Below are 19068 nucleotides of genomic sequence, written 5' to 3'. Positions count from 1 at the left end.
GTTCTACAAAGTAACTAGGAACCCACGGGCGTTAACAATTTTTGTTGTAAATAATTAGCTCAGATATGAGAACTAACAGAATGCAAAAGTAATACCCTCCCGAAGTATTGCTTGCCTTTCTGGCTTTCACCAGAAATGACGGAATTTTTGTGTACCATTTGTTCCAGACGTCATTCTCTAAGTTAAAATACGATACTAATATTAACAAGATGATTATTAGCTCACCATTCGAACGGATTTCTTTCCGGAATGTTTCCCGAGGTCATGACAGATATTCTTCGTTAAATTCGAAAAGTTGACCTAAAAGGATCGGTACGATCTCATCTCGTGATGTCACCGGCTTTTCCACTCGAGCTGCGTAAATCGGTCCTATTTGGTTTAAAGTTCAGATAGGAAGAGATAAAATCAGGAATTAATGATCATTTTAAAACACGATGAAGATGAGTGCCCCACCAAACTATCTTTTTATGTCTTTAGTTACACTTTTAGCTCGCGATTTTTAGATTTTAAGATTCTATGGAAACAGAGGTTACACTAACACCACTCTTCGGCTAAACTGTTCATGGGATGGTGTCTCCTCACACCTTTTCAGTTGTCTCTTTTCGCAGACGCAGATGTCTGCTGATACAAAAAAAAAAGGGAATCCAAAATTGCAATATTCATCATAGAACTAGCTTGATGAAGTTAGTCATTGGTATCCTTATCCTCGACAGGCCACCAAATTTGGCAATTTCGTGACCTTGTTCAAAAGGATGGTAACTTTATCTATCAGAACTTATTTGATCCCGTACAACCATTTTTTGCCTTTCTTCAGTCTTTTGGTAGCTACTGCTACCGTACCGAGGTTTAGTATAGCACTTCGTTTTACTGGCAGAACGCTTAGAACAGGATAGTGATACTAGACCGCTACATTATTCTGATCTTTATCTGGATGAACATTATTATATGCTGTTTGCAGAAAATTCCAAGATCTGTCTGAACTCGGAAAGTTAGTAGCGTGGCGAACTTAGAATGGAGCGAAACTCTCAGATACGCGGAAAGGAGATCATACAAAAAACATTATCACCCCTGAATTAAACATTGTAATAAACAACTCAGGAAAATCTTAATTATTAAATTTACCCGACATCTCCATAGGAAACGTAAACAGAAAAGTTTGGAGAACATGAGTATATATGTTTGGGTGCAAAGTGCTAATTAATTCAGAGAACCAGTTTGCTTTTTCTTTTGGTATTTTGGTTAAGAAATTTTATCTTCAGGAAAGATGGATTTGTTTTCCATGTTAGAATGAAAAGTTGAAAATCTCAGAACTTGAGACAACTTTGTTGAAGGGCAAATGCTTGAAGCTTAACCCTTTAACCCCTTAGAGTGATTAGCATCTAATTTCTCCTCACGATATCACCCATGTATCACACATCAAGGTCATGAGAATAAAAGAAATAATCACCAACTAAAGAAGCTCTTGATTGTTAAACATATTCTCCTTGTCAGGACTTCAGGAAATATATAGAGAACAGTATGGAGAATATCAATACTGATGTTGGAGTGTAAAGGGTTAATTTCTATCCTGTTTTAAAAGCAACATTCTTTGTCGGCAAAATTAATTCATTATATGCTTCGACGATGCAGGTAGTCGCGATAAACAAATCGCGGAAGTTGTTTCAAGCATGAAAAGGTACTGGATAGGTTATCGAGCAGCGAGACTCAAAAAGATCTGTTGAACGCTTTGAAAAAATAGACGCTGATGTTATGTTAAACTGATACCCCTGTATCACACATCAAGGTCATGACAGTATAGGAACTAATCACCAACTAAAGAAGCTCTTGATTATTAAACATATTCTCCTTGTCAGCACTTTAGGAAATATATAGAAAACAGTATGGACAATATTCTCATGCCGCCACAGAAACAAAACGTTACTGCGTAACAATTGAAGTATCATCTTTAGGCAAATTTATAGAGTATATAAACGATGGTACGAATATTCTTAACAATAAAATCCCCTGATTAGTGCGCATTCACGAAACAGGCTTGTAGGGATGAAAGTATAGTCTCTGTTTTTTTCCACTATACTCCAATATCACGCACCGCCATCTTGGATCGAGGGCCGCACCAAAACGAGGCTGGACGGGCATCCTGGACGACATGCTTGTTTAGCCAATATGGCTGAAGGTAGATTTTCTGCTGCGTGGTCGAAATCTCTCCGCAATGTTCCATTTTTTGACGCCTCTTTTATCGAGACATGGCTTGAGACCGATAGAGAAGTCCCGAAAAAGGTGGTAACTCGTGGTTATAGTAACTTCTGCGAAGGGTATATCTTCGATGTCGAAGGTAAAAGTTTCCTTTCAGTCTCAAATTTAACTGCAACACTGGTGTGATTTCACGCTACGCATGCTTCTTTAAGCATCTTAGATGGTGCTTTTTTTTCGTTTATTGCACGATTCGCCATTCGAAATCTCTTGTGCAAAATCTATAGTGTATTAAACTTCCATATTCGCACTTTGCTTTCAGTAAAAACTCAGGATACAGAAGTAATTGTTAGAGCTCGAAGCTACAAATCACAGAGAAAAAATGAAGAGCCATGGAGGTTACAGGTAAGCTTATTTATAATACTTAAGTTTTGTCTCAGCTCGAACTTTGCTTGATGTAATTTTCATACGAGTTAACTCTTAAAACATACACACACACATTCACAACAGATATTTATCCATTTAATTTTTTTTAGGTTGAGATATCAAGGACTCCCGAAGTTAAAATAACCAGTACCTCCTGCAACTGTGAAGCAGGTGCAGGGCTCTGTAACCATGCAATAGGGCTGGTTTACCTCCTTGAGCATTATAGAAAACTGGGCTTAAAAAGTGTACCTCCTGCCATGTCAAAAACAAGTCTACCACAAACATGGCATGTTCCTCAAAGGACAGCAGGAATCAATCCCCGCGAGGTGCAAGAGGTGCTGGTGCAGCAAGTGAAACCACCGAGCAATGATGCAACACAAAAAAAGAAAATACGCAGGTTAGATGGAGTACGGTCCACTCTGTATAATCCGATTCCAGAACATATTGGTTCACCCAAAATCATTGATTCTATGAGAGACATATTCAAACAATATGAAGACATGCAAGTAAACAGTATTGTTCCAGAAACTGACAGTTTGGACTATGTGAATAGTAAACTAGGGAGAGTAGATCATGGCTCAGTTATATCATACCAACAACGTCAGAACACAACCAATGATCCAAAAATTCACATTAATGTTGAGGGGCCACAGGAGCCACCGCCTTTTGGTGTACCATTGCTTAAAAGCAATTATACATTTGTGCCTACTTTGGCAGAACTTAACTTTGCTGAAGGGCTTAGTGTCTCACAAGCACAATCCTGTTTATATGAGGAAGAAACAAGGGAGCAGTCTGACACTCAGAAGTGGCATGATCTGAGGGCACAGAGGCTATCTTTGAGTAAATTTAAAGATGTTTGTGCCCGAAGGGCTGACTTTGAATCACTGGCAGCAAGGCAACTAAAGAAGACTGTGCAAACTGCAGCCATGAGGCATGGTATAAATACAGAAGAAGAGGCAGCGTCTGCATATGCTGACAGTGGAGATTGCAATGTTTTCCCTGCCGGGATTGTTATCAACCCATCATGTCCACATCTGGCTGCCTCTCCAGATCGAAGGGTCTATGATCCCTCTGAAAACAATCCCTGGGGGCTGCTGGAAATCAAGTGCCCTATTACGGATTCAATCTCGCAGCTGAAATATCTGAAATGTGTAAATAGGGTTTATAAACTTCGAAAAACACATAGCTATTACTACCAGATCATGGGACAGATGATGTTGACAGGTTGTGAATGGGTAGATTTTTATGTTTATTGTAAATCTGACTTTCATTTAGAAAGAGTGAGGTTTGATGCAGAATTTTGTTCAGAGATGAAGATGAAATTAGACAAATTTTATTTTGAATACCTCCTCCCTGAACTGTTAAAAAAAGTGGGGGCATAGCCTGCTTTGTGAAGCATAGTTAAAAAAATCTGTATGACTAAGCCTAATGTTTTGATAAGTGCTTGAAATAGGATGTATGCTGCAGCAGCAGAGACAAATAATTTATGAAAGGATTTAGGATTTTTGGACTAAGTACATGTAACCAACTCATGTGAGCTGTATAGAGAATTTGATTTCGAACCTCCCTTACAAGGGGGCACCACCTCTATCCTAAAATTTGTAAACCTTTAAAATAATGATTTGGGGCCATATCAGAAATCCCCCTGGAAATGAGGAGAATTACCCTCTCACCATAATTTCCCAAAAGGAAGAGGTGATTTTTTTTTCTGGAATCACTGAAATAATTGTAAAAAACTGTTCTTTGTAAAGTCAAATCCAATCTTTGATTTATTTGTCACCTGTTTCTAAGTAACTGGTTAACTGTTACAACTCTTATTGCTAACCCTTGTTTTGCTGAAGGAAGTGTAGCTCCAAAAAATCTCAATACTGCCCCCATAGAAAGGATTGTAAATACCTGGAGATGAAGGGGAGGGGAAAGGGTTGGGTTCATAAAGACCAAAAACATTAAAGAAACATTTGAAGGTTAATTGCATTTCCAGATGCTGGGAGATGGGGGGGGGGGGGGGTAAGGAAATGTAATAGAACTACACAATACTAACAGGCAAGTTATAGTTTCAATATAGTGGCCCTCTAAAGTTTGTAAGAAGGCAGCAAATTGTCCATATTTGGTTTACTGAACCAGCCAACGAAAGTGGCAAGAGGGGCTCAGCTCCAAACCTGGTCCCTTTTAGATCTTCCACCTGTTGCTCTAAATCACTGATTTGTGCTTTAAGGATTTCAATTTGTTCCACTGCACTCAATTCGGCGGGTTCTATGTTTTCGTTTTCCGGTTCGTCCGTAGCCATTTCTTCCATTTGCTCATCACTAGCACTGGCACTGGCTCCCTGGCCTCCTGATGCAGTCTCCCCTTCCTCCATTTTGACATCCTGCTGGAATGAATCGACCAAAGATTGTCGTCGCTCCTCTTGTTCTTGCTGTTCTGCCATAGTTTTTAACTCTTGTAGTTTATTTTGTGGGCGGTCTTGGCTGGACTTTGTCCATTGAAACTGCGAAGGCACAACTCCTGGTTTCAGACGTATAAGCCCTGTTATAGTTTTAAACATATCGCTTGGCTTGAAGTGAGCAGAACACACTAGAGTAGAGCCTTTCTTGATCTAGGAAACGAGTTTAACACTGAATTAAATCGCTGATAGCAAGGGAGAATCTCATGGAATATTAATAATCATATTCGAGTCAATGAAAACAAACAAACTGGTGCCATGTGCGTTTGACAGTTTCGGCCAAAATCGACCAAAATCTAATGTAATGAGTCTATAGTTCCTCTGGATATGAATCGAGTACGCAATTCACGTGTAAGAAGCAAGTAAGACGGGAACTAACTGAGTCTTAAATCGAAAAACTTCCCGAACATATATATCAAAAGTGCACACGTGCGTTTGACAGCTCGCTGTAGTCACGACTCGACACTCACCTGAAAAAGCGTCCCTTCATCTCGCTTTATCGCGGCAATCCACTTCGATCTCTGTGAAGAATTTTTAGGAAAGTTGAAAAACGACAAATTCTGACCACTTTCGTTTCGTTTGTCGTTCGTACAGTAATTTACACAGCAATGATCGTGAGCCATATTTGCGAGTTATTTCCACTCAAACTCCATGTAACGCAACCCTCCAAGTGACCGCATGCCCGTCCACCCTCGTTTTGGTGCGGCACTCGATCAAAGATGGCGGTGCGTGATATCGGTGTATCGCAACATATATCGCGCACTACTTCTACGTATCAAGTACTGTAAACGGAAAAATCAATACACAGACTTCCTATATATATATATTTTTTTTTTTCCTTCTAAATTTCTAAGACTCTTTTCACGCAGACCAATGTTGATAAATTGTTGAAATTTTACGCCTGAAAAAGCATTTGATGGAAGACGTTTTATAAACTACATGATTCGCATCTTTGAAGTCATGTCAATGGATTTTTGTGACAGCATGTGTTTGTGGAACCTGACTGTGTCAGCATTAATCTTGATAAGTGAGTGAAGAAAGATGAATAGGAAGGACCATTATTTTTATCATCCAGCTGACATAGGTGTTGCATCATTAGCAAATACTCATTTGTGGAGAAAGTGGAAAAAAATATTCATTACTATTTGTCGTTAAATGCTCCAGGTACTCTAGTTTTCAACAATTTGTTGCAGGGACGAAGACGATTTTGGGCCTAATAAGGGCAAAATTACTCACTCCTATTTCTACCAATGAAGCCAAGTAAAGCATCAGAAGCATTTATATTTTCTGTTTAGCTTCTTGCTAAGAATATGAATACCGATTTTTAGACTTAAACCGCTGTCACGTCCTAACGATTGATTATTAGATGACCCGTCGAGAGGCTTCGTGAAAGTTAATTTGTTTTCATACAGTGAATTGTTTTCGTGCTGGAACAAGGGTCAAAGATATCAAATTAAAACGAAAAACAGTAAAGAAACACCCAAGTCTCATTGCTAAAAAAAAAAAAAAAAAAAAAAAAAGAAATTTTTTACCATAACAAAAACAATTCAAATAAGTTTTTCGCATCAATTTGCGCAGAATTCCAGAAGTCGGTCGCGGAGACCTGGCGATCTACGCGATGAAGAAGTCGATTTTTATCTTTGTTCTGTTACTTTTGTGCTTCATGATACTTGCTTATGTCTCATCACAAGGTGAGCCTCACCATTACTCATTTATGTAGAGAAGAGACATTAGTCCTTCATAGTCACCGTAACCGTTTAACACCTGCATGTTATATGTTTTAAGGAAGTTTTGTTATTCATCTCCACAATAGCAAAAATGTTTAAAGATAGCTTAACACTTTCTTAAACTTCTTAACCAAATAAATTATTGGTGATGAAAAGATACTTTCGCAGATAGTTTGTTTGAGTACCTTTATGTGAATTTAATTGCGAATGGTTTTCTTTTCTCCTTTTTGTTTTGTTGTGGCTTTTTTCTTAATTAATTCTTTCTTTTATCGAGCTCGTCATCCAAGTTGATATATTGTAATATTTCTTACCTCTCTATCACTTCTTTATCAATTTATTTTTTTTTTGTATTTTGTTTTCGAACATGTAAAAAGTTCACACTCGTAAATTTTATTGTCTTCTTAGTCTTTTGTTATGCCACTCAGTCTTCTTATTTGTGTCGGCTGGAGTTGTTTTTGTGTTAATTGCGCTGGTAAAGTTGGATTTTTGCCTCAGTTGTGGTTAAATATTTCTCCAGTGAATAACTCCCAACTTCAGGGAAGATCAAGAAACTTGCAATTCCTGTTAGATATGTAGCTTTTGAGGAGTAATTTATTCGGAAGAAGAACACGTTTTGCAATAAAGATCTTCTGCAATGACAAGCTCTCTGCAAACGTTCTTTGTTCATTGATCTGGTTCATTCATGGATTTCTTCAACAATTTAGTCCACTATACAAATCAAAACCGGCAAACTTCGTCGTTACTGAGAAAATTTACTGCTGTTTATTTTTGGGGAATTTTTGAATGGAAAATCTTCTTACTTAAATATGTGCATTTTTGTGGAAATTAATTGCCATCTGCAAGTTTCCTGCGGATGGCAGTACGGATAATTGTCTGTAATTTATCTAGAAAGGTATTCATCTAGATGAAAAAGGGAAGCAAATGATGGATGAATTGAAATGAATATATTCCAACGGAGAAACTATCAGTAAATCCTCAATTGTTATCATCATTTTGACGTCCCTTATGGCCATCTCTTTTTCTAGTGCTTTCCTTCTTTCATGTTTTTTTATAAATCTTAAAGGCTTTTGTGACGCAGACCAATGCCGCGTGTTGGAGTTTACCCCTGAAAAAGCATTTGACGGTAAACGTCTCATAAACCACGTCATTCGCATCGTTGAAGTTCTGACAATGAGTTTTTGTGACAACATGTGTTACATGGAACCTGACTGTGTCAGCATTAATGTTCATAAACAAGTGAGTGGTCATGGAGGCTACAAATGTGAACTGAATAATGTTACTCACGGAAGACACGAACACGACCTGGAGAAGAAAGACGATTATTTTTATCGTGCAGCTGAGGTAGGTGTTGCATCATTAGCAAATACTCATTTCAAGTAAAAGAAAAAACTAGTTTCCGGTCGTAATCGTTGTAATTGTTGCTTGAATTCTAATATCACTGTCAATATTTCTATTGTTATGCTTTAATGTGACAGCGTGATGCTGTTAGTGAGTTCGCACCAATTACTTGGCTGTGTAACCGCGTGATGCGGTTCCAGTCAAGACCCATAAAATTGACCCTTGTTCACCATAGAGTCTCCAGTAGTTCAGTGGTTAGAGCGTCCAACTAGATCACGGAGGGTCGTGGGTTCAAATCCCATCTGGGGCTCGGATTTTTTCCGAGTTCTCCAAAAATTTCTTATTTAATATTTCTATCTTTAGCATTATCATTATTGTTGGTTTAAATGCTTCTCGTTTTCTATTTTATTCATATTTCAATGTATGATATTATTTCTGCTTCAGAGCGCTTGTGTTGATAACCCTTGCGATAACAATTCTACTAGTCAAAGCGGTTTTACTAACAAAGGATATCGCTGTTTGTGTACCACTGGATTCAAAGGTCCAAGGTGTAAGAAAGGTAACTCCTGTCATGTCAAACCAGCCGTAAGCTCGTGTTCACTACAGTTTTATACACAACTTCTGAAGGCACCTGTAAAAGTTAAGATTCGGGTTTTTTTTTTTATAAGCTCACACAATAACCATGCAGCTCTTAACTAACCCTTTGCTAAAGAGCTGCTTCAAAATTGCAGGACTATGACGTCGTATCCCACGTAGGTCTCAATTTGTTTTTCACATCTTATTTTCACATCTCCAATGATGACGTTCCAATTAAAGAAGAATATTTTGAGATATCGATTAGTGTGCTACAGGAACACAAGACTGCAGTAAAAATGCTGTTTCCAACAATACCAAAGGTTCCTATAACTGTCCAAATAAACCTGGATATTCTAGAGATGGTTGCAAAGGAAAGCGTGACCAAAGCCCTGATTTTATTTTAACGAACAAGGGAATGGAAACTAAACACACACATTTCAACCCTTAAAATGATTAAATTGGTCATGTGTTTAGGGATTTTCCCTATTGAATCGGTTGCCTTGAATTTTACAGATACAAACGAGTGCGCTGACGGAACATCCAAGTGCAGTGCTGATGCTATGTGCAACAAAACCGAGGGATCGTATCGCTGCAAATGCAAACCAGGATTTACTGGAGATGGACGGACTTGCAAAGGTAAAACAGAGCCTTGTTTCAGAGTCTAATGTTAATTAACTAGATACTGATAAATGTAAATATATATTGTTTCTTAATAGTGCCGTCAAGCAAAGCGGCGGACAATTGTGTATTTTTAAAAGTAATATACTTTATAAAAATGGTGAATTTGAAAGAGGGACAAATTCTGAATGTACACGTAAAAGTTTTACATCCGTTATATTATCATCGCGCTCAATAATCCATACCCAAATGGGTTGATGCTACTTCTGCATGGCTAAGAGAGCTGCAGGAAAATTGCAAGATTCTCAAGACATCAGATCCAACGTGGGTCTCCATTTTTCATCTGACCGTGGACCGTAATATCGATGTCTTTGCTGTAACTGAGACTTGGCTTGCCAAAGAAACTGATGAATTAATTGTACGTGACTTGTGTCCGACCGGCTATGAATTCTACAATGTTCCAAGGGTTTGGAGGCGGAATCGGTGTCATGCATAAGACCGCAGTTGGCCTCGAGAAGCATCCCGGCATTGTGACCTATTTCAAATCCTTTGAATTTATGGATGTCTTATTGAAACATTCCTCGTTATGCTTGTGCCTTCCTATTTTTTATAAGCCACAAACAATGGCAGACGGTACCTCATCGGCTGCGAAGTTCTTTGAAGAATTTCCTAGTTTCTTGGAGTCTCTTGCTATTGTACCTGGCTCTCTGTTGATAGTCGGTGACTTCCATTTGCACGTAAATGACGCTAGTGATCGATCTGCACAACGGTTTCTCCGTCTACTTGAAGCTTTTAACTTGAAAAGGTCATAGACAGGCCTACACAGACTCCCCTGTGTGGTTTTACGTTTGCGACGCAAAAGCCTTTAATTAAAGCTTCGCTCTGACGAGTATGTCTTTGAGCGATTTACCTCTTTTGTATGATATAATCGGAGGCGTTTTGTAAATTGTTTTCAGCAGTGGCTGATTTTGGATGAGGTTCCATTCTTGCATCAGTATTTGTTTTAAATTTTTAACCCCTGGGTGGTATGCTGTCACAAAAGGCAATATTTTGCCTTTAGTTTTTTTGGTTTGTTTTTTAAGTGTCGACTGCCTTGCGGCAAACGAGACCTCAGATAACGTTTTTTCAATTAGGCTTTTTGGGTAACCACGTGCTTCAAGTCCTGTTTTGAAGTTATACATGGCCTCCTGGAAATTTATTTCCGGGGAGTTTGTTCTTAGAAGTCTGATGGCTTCTCCTTTAATAAAGCCTTTCTTAACACCTGGAGGGTGGCAAGATGAATAGTGTGTATATTGAAAGGTCTCGGTCGGTTTGTAGTGAGTTTTGACGTCGAGGATAGCTTCGATTTGGAATCTTTCACCTTTGTAGACAACCGTGTCTAAGAATGTGATTTCAGGCTCTGAGATTTCAGCCGTGAACTTTATAGTTGGAAGGAACGTGTTAGCTTGTTCTATGAATAGATCAATGTCTTGTTTGCGACCATCCCACAGGAAGAAAACGTCGTCAATGTAACGCTTCCATACTCTCGGCTTGATACTGCTTTGGTGAAGCAGTTTTGTTTCAATTTCTGCCATAAAGAGATTGGCGAAAGCAACCGCCATTCGTGTTCCCATGGCATTTCCAAAACATTGGAGATAGTTTACTCCGTTGAACTGGAACGAATTTTCTTTCAGTATAAGCCCGAGCATTTGTTTTAAGTAGTGGGACGGAATGGGAGGGCTGTTATTGTGGTATCTTTCATATGCTTGGCATACTATTGTGATACCCTCTTCTTGTGGGATGTTTGTGTACAAGCTTGTTACATCCATTGATACTAAAATAGTATCATTTGACACTTGCGTTTTCTCTATAAAGTTGATGAAATCAGTCGTATCTTTGAGACTGACGATTTTTGCTTTTGAGCAATAGGCTATAATAAATGATCCACAAAGGATGATATCCTTTCAGTTGGTCCTTCGCAGCCCGATATAATCGGTCTACCCACTGGCAAAGGTTTGTGGATTTTTGTTAAAGTGTAGAAAATCGGTATTCTGGGCGGATTGGGAGTCTGTGAAAGCCACTTTTTTGTCATATCGTCTATATATTTGCCATTGTGCAGTTGAGCAATAAGCTCATTAACTTTTTTTAATGTGTCAGTGACCATGGAGTTTTCAAGAGGTCGGTAGTGGTCTCTGTTGTCGAGCTGAACCTGAGCCTCTTGAATTTTGTCCCTCTTGTTGAGAATCACTGTTGTGGTGCCTTTGTCAGCACGTTTAAGGTTGATGGCAGTATTGTTTTGCAGTTCTTTGACTGCTTTGTGTTCGTTGTATGACAGGTTGTGTTTTGGCTTTGTTATTTCTATTTCAGCAAGGCTTAACTTGATATTTTCGAAGTAGCGTTCAAGGGCAATAGAAGGTTGTACTGGTGGTATCCAGTTTGATTTGACGTGGAAAGGATGTGGTTCCTTGTCATTCCCGTGGAATATATATCTAAGTCTCATTCGCCTAGCGAATTGTTCGAAGTCACGCAACAATTGTTGCCTGATCTTATTTTCATTTGTCACGGGTGTTTCAATAAATTTAAGCCCTTTTGCTAACACGCTGACTTGGTGATCAGTTAATGTATTGTCTGAAAGGTTTTTAAGGTATTTTTCATTTTTCTCCCTTTCTGTAGTCACTTGCTTGTGTAGTGTATTTTTTCTACGCTTTTTGCGTTTATTATTCTTGGATAGCCTTTTTGCTGCAGTGGGTTTGGCGACTGATTTTTCAGAGATGACACTGTTGTACTTTTCAACATGTTTATTATCACTCTTAAAGCGTGTACATATAAGACCTTTCAGCTCTGAAAGCTGATTTTCTATTTTGTCTATCCTGTCGACATCAGTATTTACAGTGTTCCTCAAGGGCGAACGTGATCTTTCTAGATCTAGTCATCACCAGAAATGATGAGAGTACAGCTCGGGACTTTGATGTTTTCGATCCTGTCACTTCTGAACATTACGTTGTCAGCTGTTCTCTGGCACTACCTGAAAAAGCGTTCGAGCGTAAAGAAGTCAATTATCGAAAAATGAAGTCAATTGATCTCCAAGAGTTTAGAGACGACATCTCTGATTCCCCTCTAATTAGCACAGTCTATGAAGCCGGTCATGATCTGGAGTCTCTCCTAACGCTTTTCAATACTACGCTGATTGGCCTGCTCGATAAACACGCACCCCTGAAAACGCGCACTATTACGATTCGCCCTTCAGCACCTTGGTACACTGAAGACATCCGTGAGGAGAAACAAAAAAGAAGGGCACTGGAACGACGTTGACGAAAGACTGGACTTACGGTCGATCGCGAGCGTTTCGTTGACCAGTGTCAGGTGGTAAATGAATTTATTTTCCAGGCAAAGACGGCCTATTATTCGAGGGTTATTGACGAGAACCAATATGATCCCAAACGCTTATTCTCTATTTTTTTTACAAGCTTCTTCATCGTAAAAGTGAACCTAAACCACCTTATTCAATGGATGATGAGTCCCTAACAAATGCGTTTGCTGAATATTTTATTGAAAAGATCACCACAATACGTGAAGAGTTGCAGAGAAAAAAGGTGAAGTTGAACTGCTGTACAGTGGCCCTGGGTGTAATCACTTCAATTCAGTATCATGTGATGAACTGTCTGACCTGGTTCCTAGATGGACTTTGAAGTCCTGCATGGTAGATCCGATACCCGCCTCAGTCCTCAAAAACTGCTATGATCTGCTTCTTCCGTTTATTACGAAGGTTGTGATCTGTTCTTTGCAGAACTCCACGCTGACTTCAGAAATGAAACGAGCCATTGTCAGGCCCTCTCTCAAGAAACCATCACTTGACTATCAACTATACAAGAATCACAGACCGATTTCCAACCTAATGTTTCTCTCCAAGTGCTGCGAGAAGGTAGTCGCGAGTGAATTCATTTCCCATCTGCAAGAAAATAAACTTGAAGAGATCTTCCAATCCGCTTATAAAGTGAGCCATAGCACTGAATCAGCACTGTTGCTAGTGCATAACGATGTGTTACGTGCACTGGATGATGGAAAGTGTGTGATGTTGGTACTGTTGGACCTGTCGGCAGTGTTCGACACAGTGGATCGTGGCATCCTACTATCACGTATCTCCCAGTGCATTGGTGCTCAGGGCTCTGCCTACACTTGGTTTGGGTCTTACCTGTCCAGTCGTTCACAGTTCGTCCAAATCAGAGATACTAGTTCTTCTGATCATCAACTGACCTGCGGTCTTCCTCAGGGGTCTGTGTTGGGCCCAGTCCTATATTTGGTCTATACCTCTCTTCTCGAAGCTATCTTGCGTCGCCATGGTGTCGGGTTTCATATGTACGTGGACGACACTCAACTGTATCTTAGCATAAAGACCACTAAAATGGAGAATGTTGTGCCTGCGCGCACTAGGGTTGAAGTTTATTTGCGTGAGCTGAACCAATGGATGCTTTTAAATAATTTCCGGTTAAACAACGACAAGACTGAACTCCTGGCTAAACATCGCCCTAAGCCACCATTAGATTCGATTACTGTGGGTGATGCTACTGTCGAGCCCACATCTAGCGCACGGAACATTGGTGCCATCTTCAACGATACCATGAGTTTCGCGGAACACGTCAATGATCTATGCAAGACTACTTTTTATCACATCAGGAACATTAGTCGCATATCGTCCATGTATTGACTCAACCAAAACACTAGTGCATGTATTAGTAATGTCTCGCTTAGATCATTGCAATTCGCTTGTTTATGGCCTACCTGGTTATCTTATTCAGAGACTACAATATGTTATGAACGCAGCCGCAAAAGTGATCATTTGCAAGCAAAAGCTTGATCATGTCGCACCACTACTTATTGAGCTAAACTGGCTTCTCGTCCGTCAGCGCATTATTTTTAAGATTTCACTGTACATCTTCAAGGCACTCCATCTTGCGGCTCCAACGTACTTGACTGAGCTCATCAGTCGTTATGTCCCTAGGCGAGCTCTCAGGTCTGCTGACTAACTTCTACTGGAGCAACCAACACACAAGCTCAAATTGACTGGCCTGAGGGCTTTCTCAGTGTGCGCGCCTTACCTCTGGAACTCAGTTTCATTTGAGGTTAAAAGCAGCACATCTGTCTCTATTTTTAAAGATAAGCCTAAAACCTATCTTTTTCGACAAGCATATTTTTAGACTTAAAATTTTTATTTAATTATAGGTTATGATAATTTGATACTGAAAAGCGCCTTTAAGCGTTAGGAAAATGCGCTATAGAAATAAATTATTATTATTATTATTATTGTTGATTACACATTAGTTTTAAATCTGCATTAGTTTTAAAATTAATTGCAGCTTTGACGTTCTAATTAAAGGAGAGTCTTTTCAGATATCGACGAGTGTGCAACACGAAAAACGAACTGCAGTGCTGATGCTGTGTGCAACAATACTAAGGGATCGTACAACTGTACATGCAAACAGGGATACTACGGAGATGGAAATGTCTGCCGTTTGGGTAACATTTGTCCTGCTGTATTTTTAAGCTAGTTTTTGTACTGTTTCTTTCTGTTTAGACCACTTTAAGGAGACGTTCGTATAGAATAATTATGTATATCGAGATATAGATATATAGTAAATCGATAAAAACTTCGATGAATGCCTTCTTAGAAACTACTGAGAATTCAAACTAAAACAAGCTAACTTCTTGAGGGACGTGAAAACGCTTGCCTGCGTAGATAGCAGTCTTATGGTTTAAAACGACGAGGCCGCGAAAAGTTTGGGATGCTGCCTAAATTCGCGGCCACGCTACTTTTATTCCTATCTAGAGCATTAGACACCGTTAACAATACAAGTTACGAAAACATGAGTGACCAAGAACGTTGTGTATTTCCTACTCCACATGTAAATTTTCCCTTTAATTTGAGAGTATTTCAAAACGCCATTCCATCTTTTATTCTTAGAGTTTATTACTGTTGATATGCCTTTTCTTTCAGCTTCGACGTGTAAGGAAATTTTCGACCGGAATGTATAAGTCAATTATTCACCAACAAGAGCAAAGTCGGAGCGGAATTCAATGAGAGAATATGAAAATAACAGTACTACTATTACTACTAATATTTTCAAAAATAATCTTACGTCAAGCATATCGCAACATTAGTAATAATCTTCCACAGCAGCTTCTGTCGAATAGGAATCGGTGATCGAAAAGCGCTCTGTTTTGTTTACTGAATATATGGAAGCCATGGCCCTCATTAAGTTTTGACTGAATCTCTCCTTTTAAGAAGATTCCTTATTTAGTAGATCGAACAAGAATGGCGAGGTTACCCTGCACTTAGACTCAAAGCCAATGTCTGTTTTCTCTCACATGGGAGAGGATGGACGCCGATCATGAAGACTAATCGCAATAAGGTAGCAATTCATCTGCGAAGAAATTCACCGTTGATACAGGAAAGTGGAGGTAAACGACAAAGGGGATTAGCAAAATCTTCGGCTGTTTTCCTGAAAAGCGTCAACGGTCGTCAAGGATCGCTCGCTTGTCTTCACTAAGTGGGAGCTTGGAAAAGGCTATTACTGATATCTTATTGGAATAAAAATGTTATTCTTTGTTATAAATTTTTAGAGAATATTCCATTACGATTCCGAATATTGGAGCAACAGAAGTGCTTACAACCTTCTAGGGAGAAGACTGGCTTTGACTTGCAAGAGACAAAGTTACCGACCTACCAGACGACATCCTTCTCCATCCTTCTCGGTATGAAGATGGCCAATCAGCTCAGATTCCTTGACATCAACAAGCAGACCGACTCTCTCCACTCTCCCATCGCTGATGGGAAATACCGCGCCACCTCACTGGGTCGTAAGACGTGGAAAAGAATAACCTGCCATAAGGCGGTGCCCAGAGTGTAGCTGTAAATGCAGATGTGTCTTAAGTAAGAGTCAGAAAAACAAAGAAAAATACTTGTGCTATTTCCAAAACACTTCTGTCACATGGGAGACTTTGGATGCGGAGATGGAGGATGGACGCCGATCATGAAGATTAATGGCAATAAGGTGTTTCCTTTTCATGTTAACGCTTTAAAAGATTGTTTCGTACAAGTAAAATGCAATTTCCATTTTTTATGACAGTGTTTTTTGAGATTTAAATGATAGGTAATTTAACATTGAAATCAGTTTTCCTCTGAAAATTTGAAAAATTTTAAATCGAATTTCTGCGGAATTTAAACCTGTACGATTCATTTGTCTCTCCACGAGCAATTGAGTTGAGTACAGCGTATGCAAGTGTCGTAAATATCACGGGATCTTTTTCTATTGGCATTTTTAGCAACTTTCAGTAATTTGATATTCAAAAAGCTTTTGAAATTTTAAATTTGATGGCAATTGGTCTACCATCACTTATGTGTTTTTTTTTCCACTTTGTTATTGTTTAATACTTATACTTTTCACTTTATGTATATGTATAGCGAACCTTTCACTATCATTCGTCGTTCTGGAGAGACAAAGCTGAATACAATCTAATAGGGGGCATGAATGGTTTTGACTCACAAGAGACCAAGTTACCGACCTACTGGAACACATCCTTCTCCAAGGTCTGTCTCGGTATGAGGGTTGGCTATCAGCTCAAGTTCATTGTCGTCAATAAGCGCGCCAGCTCACTGGACTCACAGGTCGCTGACGGTCAATACCGCAAGATCTCACTCGGTCGTGACACGTGGAGTACCCTGATTGGCTCAGAAGCTTCCTCACAGCCTCACTGCAACATGGAAGGGTTCAATGCTCTGGAAAAGAATGGGTCCTCCATGGTAAGAATTGGTATCATTACCAACTAAGAAAACGATTGCAACAGCTGTGACTCCGGAATTGGATTTGGTACCGGAGGGTATCCTGAAGACTCCAACACGTGTGGCAACGAAGCAAAGCACGAAGCAGATGATGGTGACATACACATTACAGCCATGGGCTACATCTTGGTGCAGTGACAAGGGAAACAATGAACAGCCTTAAAACCACGCCCTATGTCCACCTTTAAAGTGTAGATGTAGCTTAAGCTAGGAGTATAATGGCAAAAAACAAATTATTAAGCACTAGCTTGAAACTGATTCAGTTTAATGTGCACATAATTTATCAAAAATACGGGAAGGGCTCGATTTTTTGGGTGACAATGCCATTACATTTAATGCAAGAATCAGTATCAGTGCTAACGAGCACAACAACTACTTTTTTGTGAATTTTTAATAAGTTTTCACAGAAGGGCTCAATTGTTTATATCGTTGGGAAAGGTTGAAAATTCATTGGTATAATGTATAAAGCTAGTCTTCAACCTTCTGTACTTTAGTACAATGGTGCTAACAATGTGATTAAAATTTAAAACTGATAGTAAACTATGGCTCCTAAATTGATTAGCATTCTTTTCATCTGTCCAAGCAAATAGTTTCTGTGGACAAAACCACAATATTTTAATTTTTTAAAATACAGAAAATAAATAGCACACAATAATCCTAGTTTCAGATGCGACGAAATTGATCACCCATCAAATGGTATCCACGTTTTCTTGATCATGATCTCCAGTAAGTATTTTTTTAAAGAACAAATTTCTGTTTGAATGAAAATGAAAATTCTTTCCGGGCACTCCTTCCCTTCCAAGTCGTAGTCTCCTCCCTGACCTTATCCACTTCACCACTGGTCACAAATTTAACCTACTACTAACTGGACTCAACGCTATCCTTTTTTTCATCGAAAGATGTGGAACCAACTAAGTAAAGAGGAACATTACCCTCAAACTTCCTTCTCGAAAGCATCGGGCCGTTCACCATATGAGTTATTTTTCGTGCCATAAATCCTGATGTCATTATTACTAAGACATTAGATTATGATCATTATTTTAAAAAAGCTCGTTATCTCGATTGAGACTTTTGATTGGCTTTCCCACTCCTCTTCACGCGCGTGACTCACTCGGCTTCAAGGTATTATTGTTTTTATCCTCGTTATTCGATGAGGCCTCGCAGGAGATCTCTCAAATGAAACTCATAACATTTCCCTCGGTAGAAATTTCTAAGAATTACATTGAGCGTTTATTCTATTTGTGCCCTTCCTATTTCCAGTTAATGAAAATAGTTAATGGGACCAATCCTGTAGAAAACAAAAATTTGCAAAACAATCCTCTCTCCAAACTTTAAAATGACTGGCCGGACAAATTTCTCATAATGTGAAAACTGTGGAAGATTTCACCCTACCAAACTGGAGAGCCGAATTACCGCTAGTGAGCAACTTCCTTTGTAGCAATTTAGCTAAACAACAGTTCGACCCTTGGTTATAAAATTTTGGTAACATTTAATTATATTGAATTCTCAATGAAAAACATAACGCCGGCGCGCGTGTCATAATCAGGCTAAAATTCTACGCAGCCACCCTAAATGCATTAATATCAGAACATTTAAGACATGACATGTGAGAAAATTGGCAAATGCTTTGGACATTTCAGAAATATTTAAGAGTTTCCCATCGATTAAACTTCCTGGGCGTAATATAATCATTTTACCAAAAAACAAAAGAAATCAAAGTGAAGTAAATAAAACTTAGCATTTGAAGTTTTAACTTGTCAAATCCTGTTTAACATCCAATTTTGTCCATAAATTCATCTGTGTTATTCATTCTTCACCTACTCACCAAACGGCTTGCGCATAACAGACCAAAATCAACATGAGTGGATAATGTTAACAATAAATGAGTGTGCGCACTGTGGATAACTTTTCCTATTTTATGATCAGTTCTTGGC

At 39.0% G+C, this 19068-nt stretch overlaps 4 protein-coding genes across 5 annotated transcripts; 2 read left to right on the top strand and 2 right to left on the bottom strand.

Annotated features, from left to right (window-relative positions):
• The first annotated feature begins 2081 nt into the window (after positions 1–2081).
• On the top strand, positions 2082–4118 carry LOC149042383 (uncharacterized). The gene is made up of 3 exons (XM_089212901.1): positions 2082–2332; positions 2513–2595; positions 2727–4118. Exons 1-3 carry the CDS (start codon positions 2164–2166, stop codon positions 3996–3998), a joined length of 1524 nt encoding a protein of 507 aa, XP_089069027.1. The 5' UTR covers positions 2082–2163; the 3' UTR covers positions 3999–4118.
• A 163-nt stretch (positions 4119–4281) lies between these two features.
• On the bottom strand, positions 4282–5722 carry LOC149042382 (uncharacterized). Its single transcript, XM_089213577.1, has 2 exons — positions 5530–5722; positions 4282–5212 (listed from the first exon to the last, which is right to left on the bottom strand). The coding sequence occupies exons 1-2, from the start codon at positions 5680–5682 to the stop codon at positions 4673–4675; spliced, it is 693 nt and encodes a 230-aa protein (XP_089069703.1). The 5' UTR covers positions 5683–5722; the 3' UTR covers positions 4282–4672.
• Positions 5723–6215: 493 nt separating this feature from the next.
• On the top strand, positions 6216–17674 carry LOC149042380 (uncharacterized). 2 transcript variants are annotated; one of them, XM_089212993.1, is made up of 6 exons: positions 6216–6750; positions 7850–8127; positions 8569–8683; positions 9214–9336; positions 14686–16346; positions 16757–17674. In XM_089212993.1, exons 1-5 carry the CDS (start codon positions 6678–6680, stop codon positions 14841–14843), a joined length of 747 nt encoding a protein of 248 aa, XP_089069119.1. In that variant the 5' UTR covers positions 6216–6677; the 3' UTR covers positions 14844–16346; positions 16757–17674. The 2 variants fall into 2 exon arrangements, with proteins under 2 accessions (XP_089069119.1, XP_089069118.1); XM_089212992.1 differs by having other exon boundaries at positions 14672–16346.
• LOC149042381 (uncharacterized) lies at positions 9348–11202 on the bottom strand. Its single transcript, XM_089212899.1, has one exon. It carries the CDS (start codon positions 11124–11126, stop codon positions 10188–10190), a length of 939 nt encoding a protein of 312 aa, XP_089069025.1. The 5' UTR covers positions 11127–11202; the 3' UTR covers positions 9348–10187.
• Positions 17675–19068: the final 1394 nt, after the last annotated feature.

Source organism: Pocillopora damicornis, chromosome 7 (assembly GCF_964200805.1).
Source record: "Pocillopora damicornis chromosome 7, jaPocDami1.2, whole genome shotgun sequence".
Classification (NCBI taxonomy): Eukaryota; Metazoa; Cnidaria; class Anthozoa; order Scleractinia; family Pocilloporidae; genus Pocillopora; species Pocillopora damicornis.
Note: the sequence above shows the minus strand (reverse complement) of the source record. Positions and strands in the feature narration are given on the sequence as shown.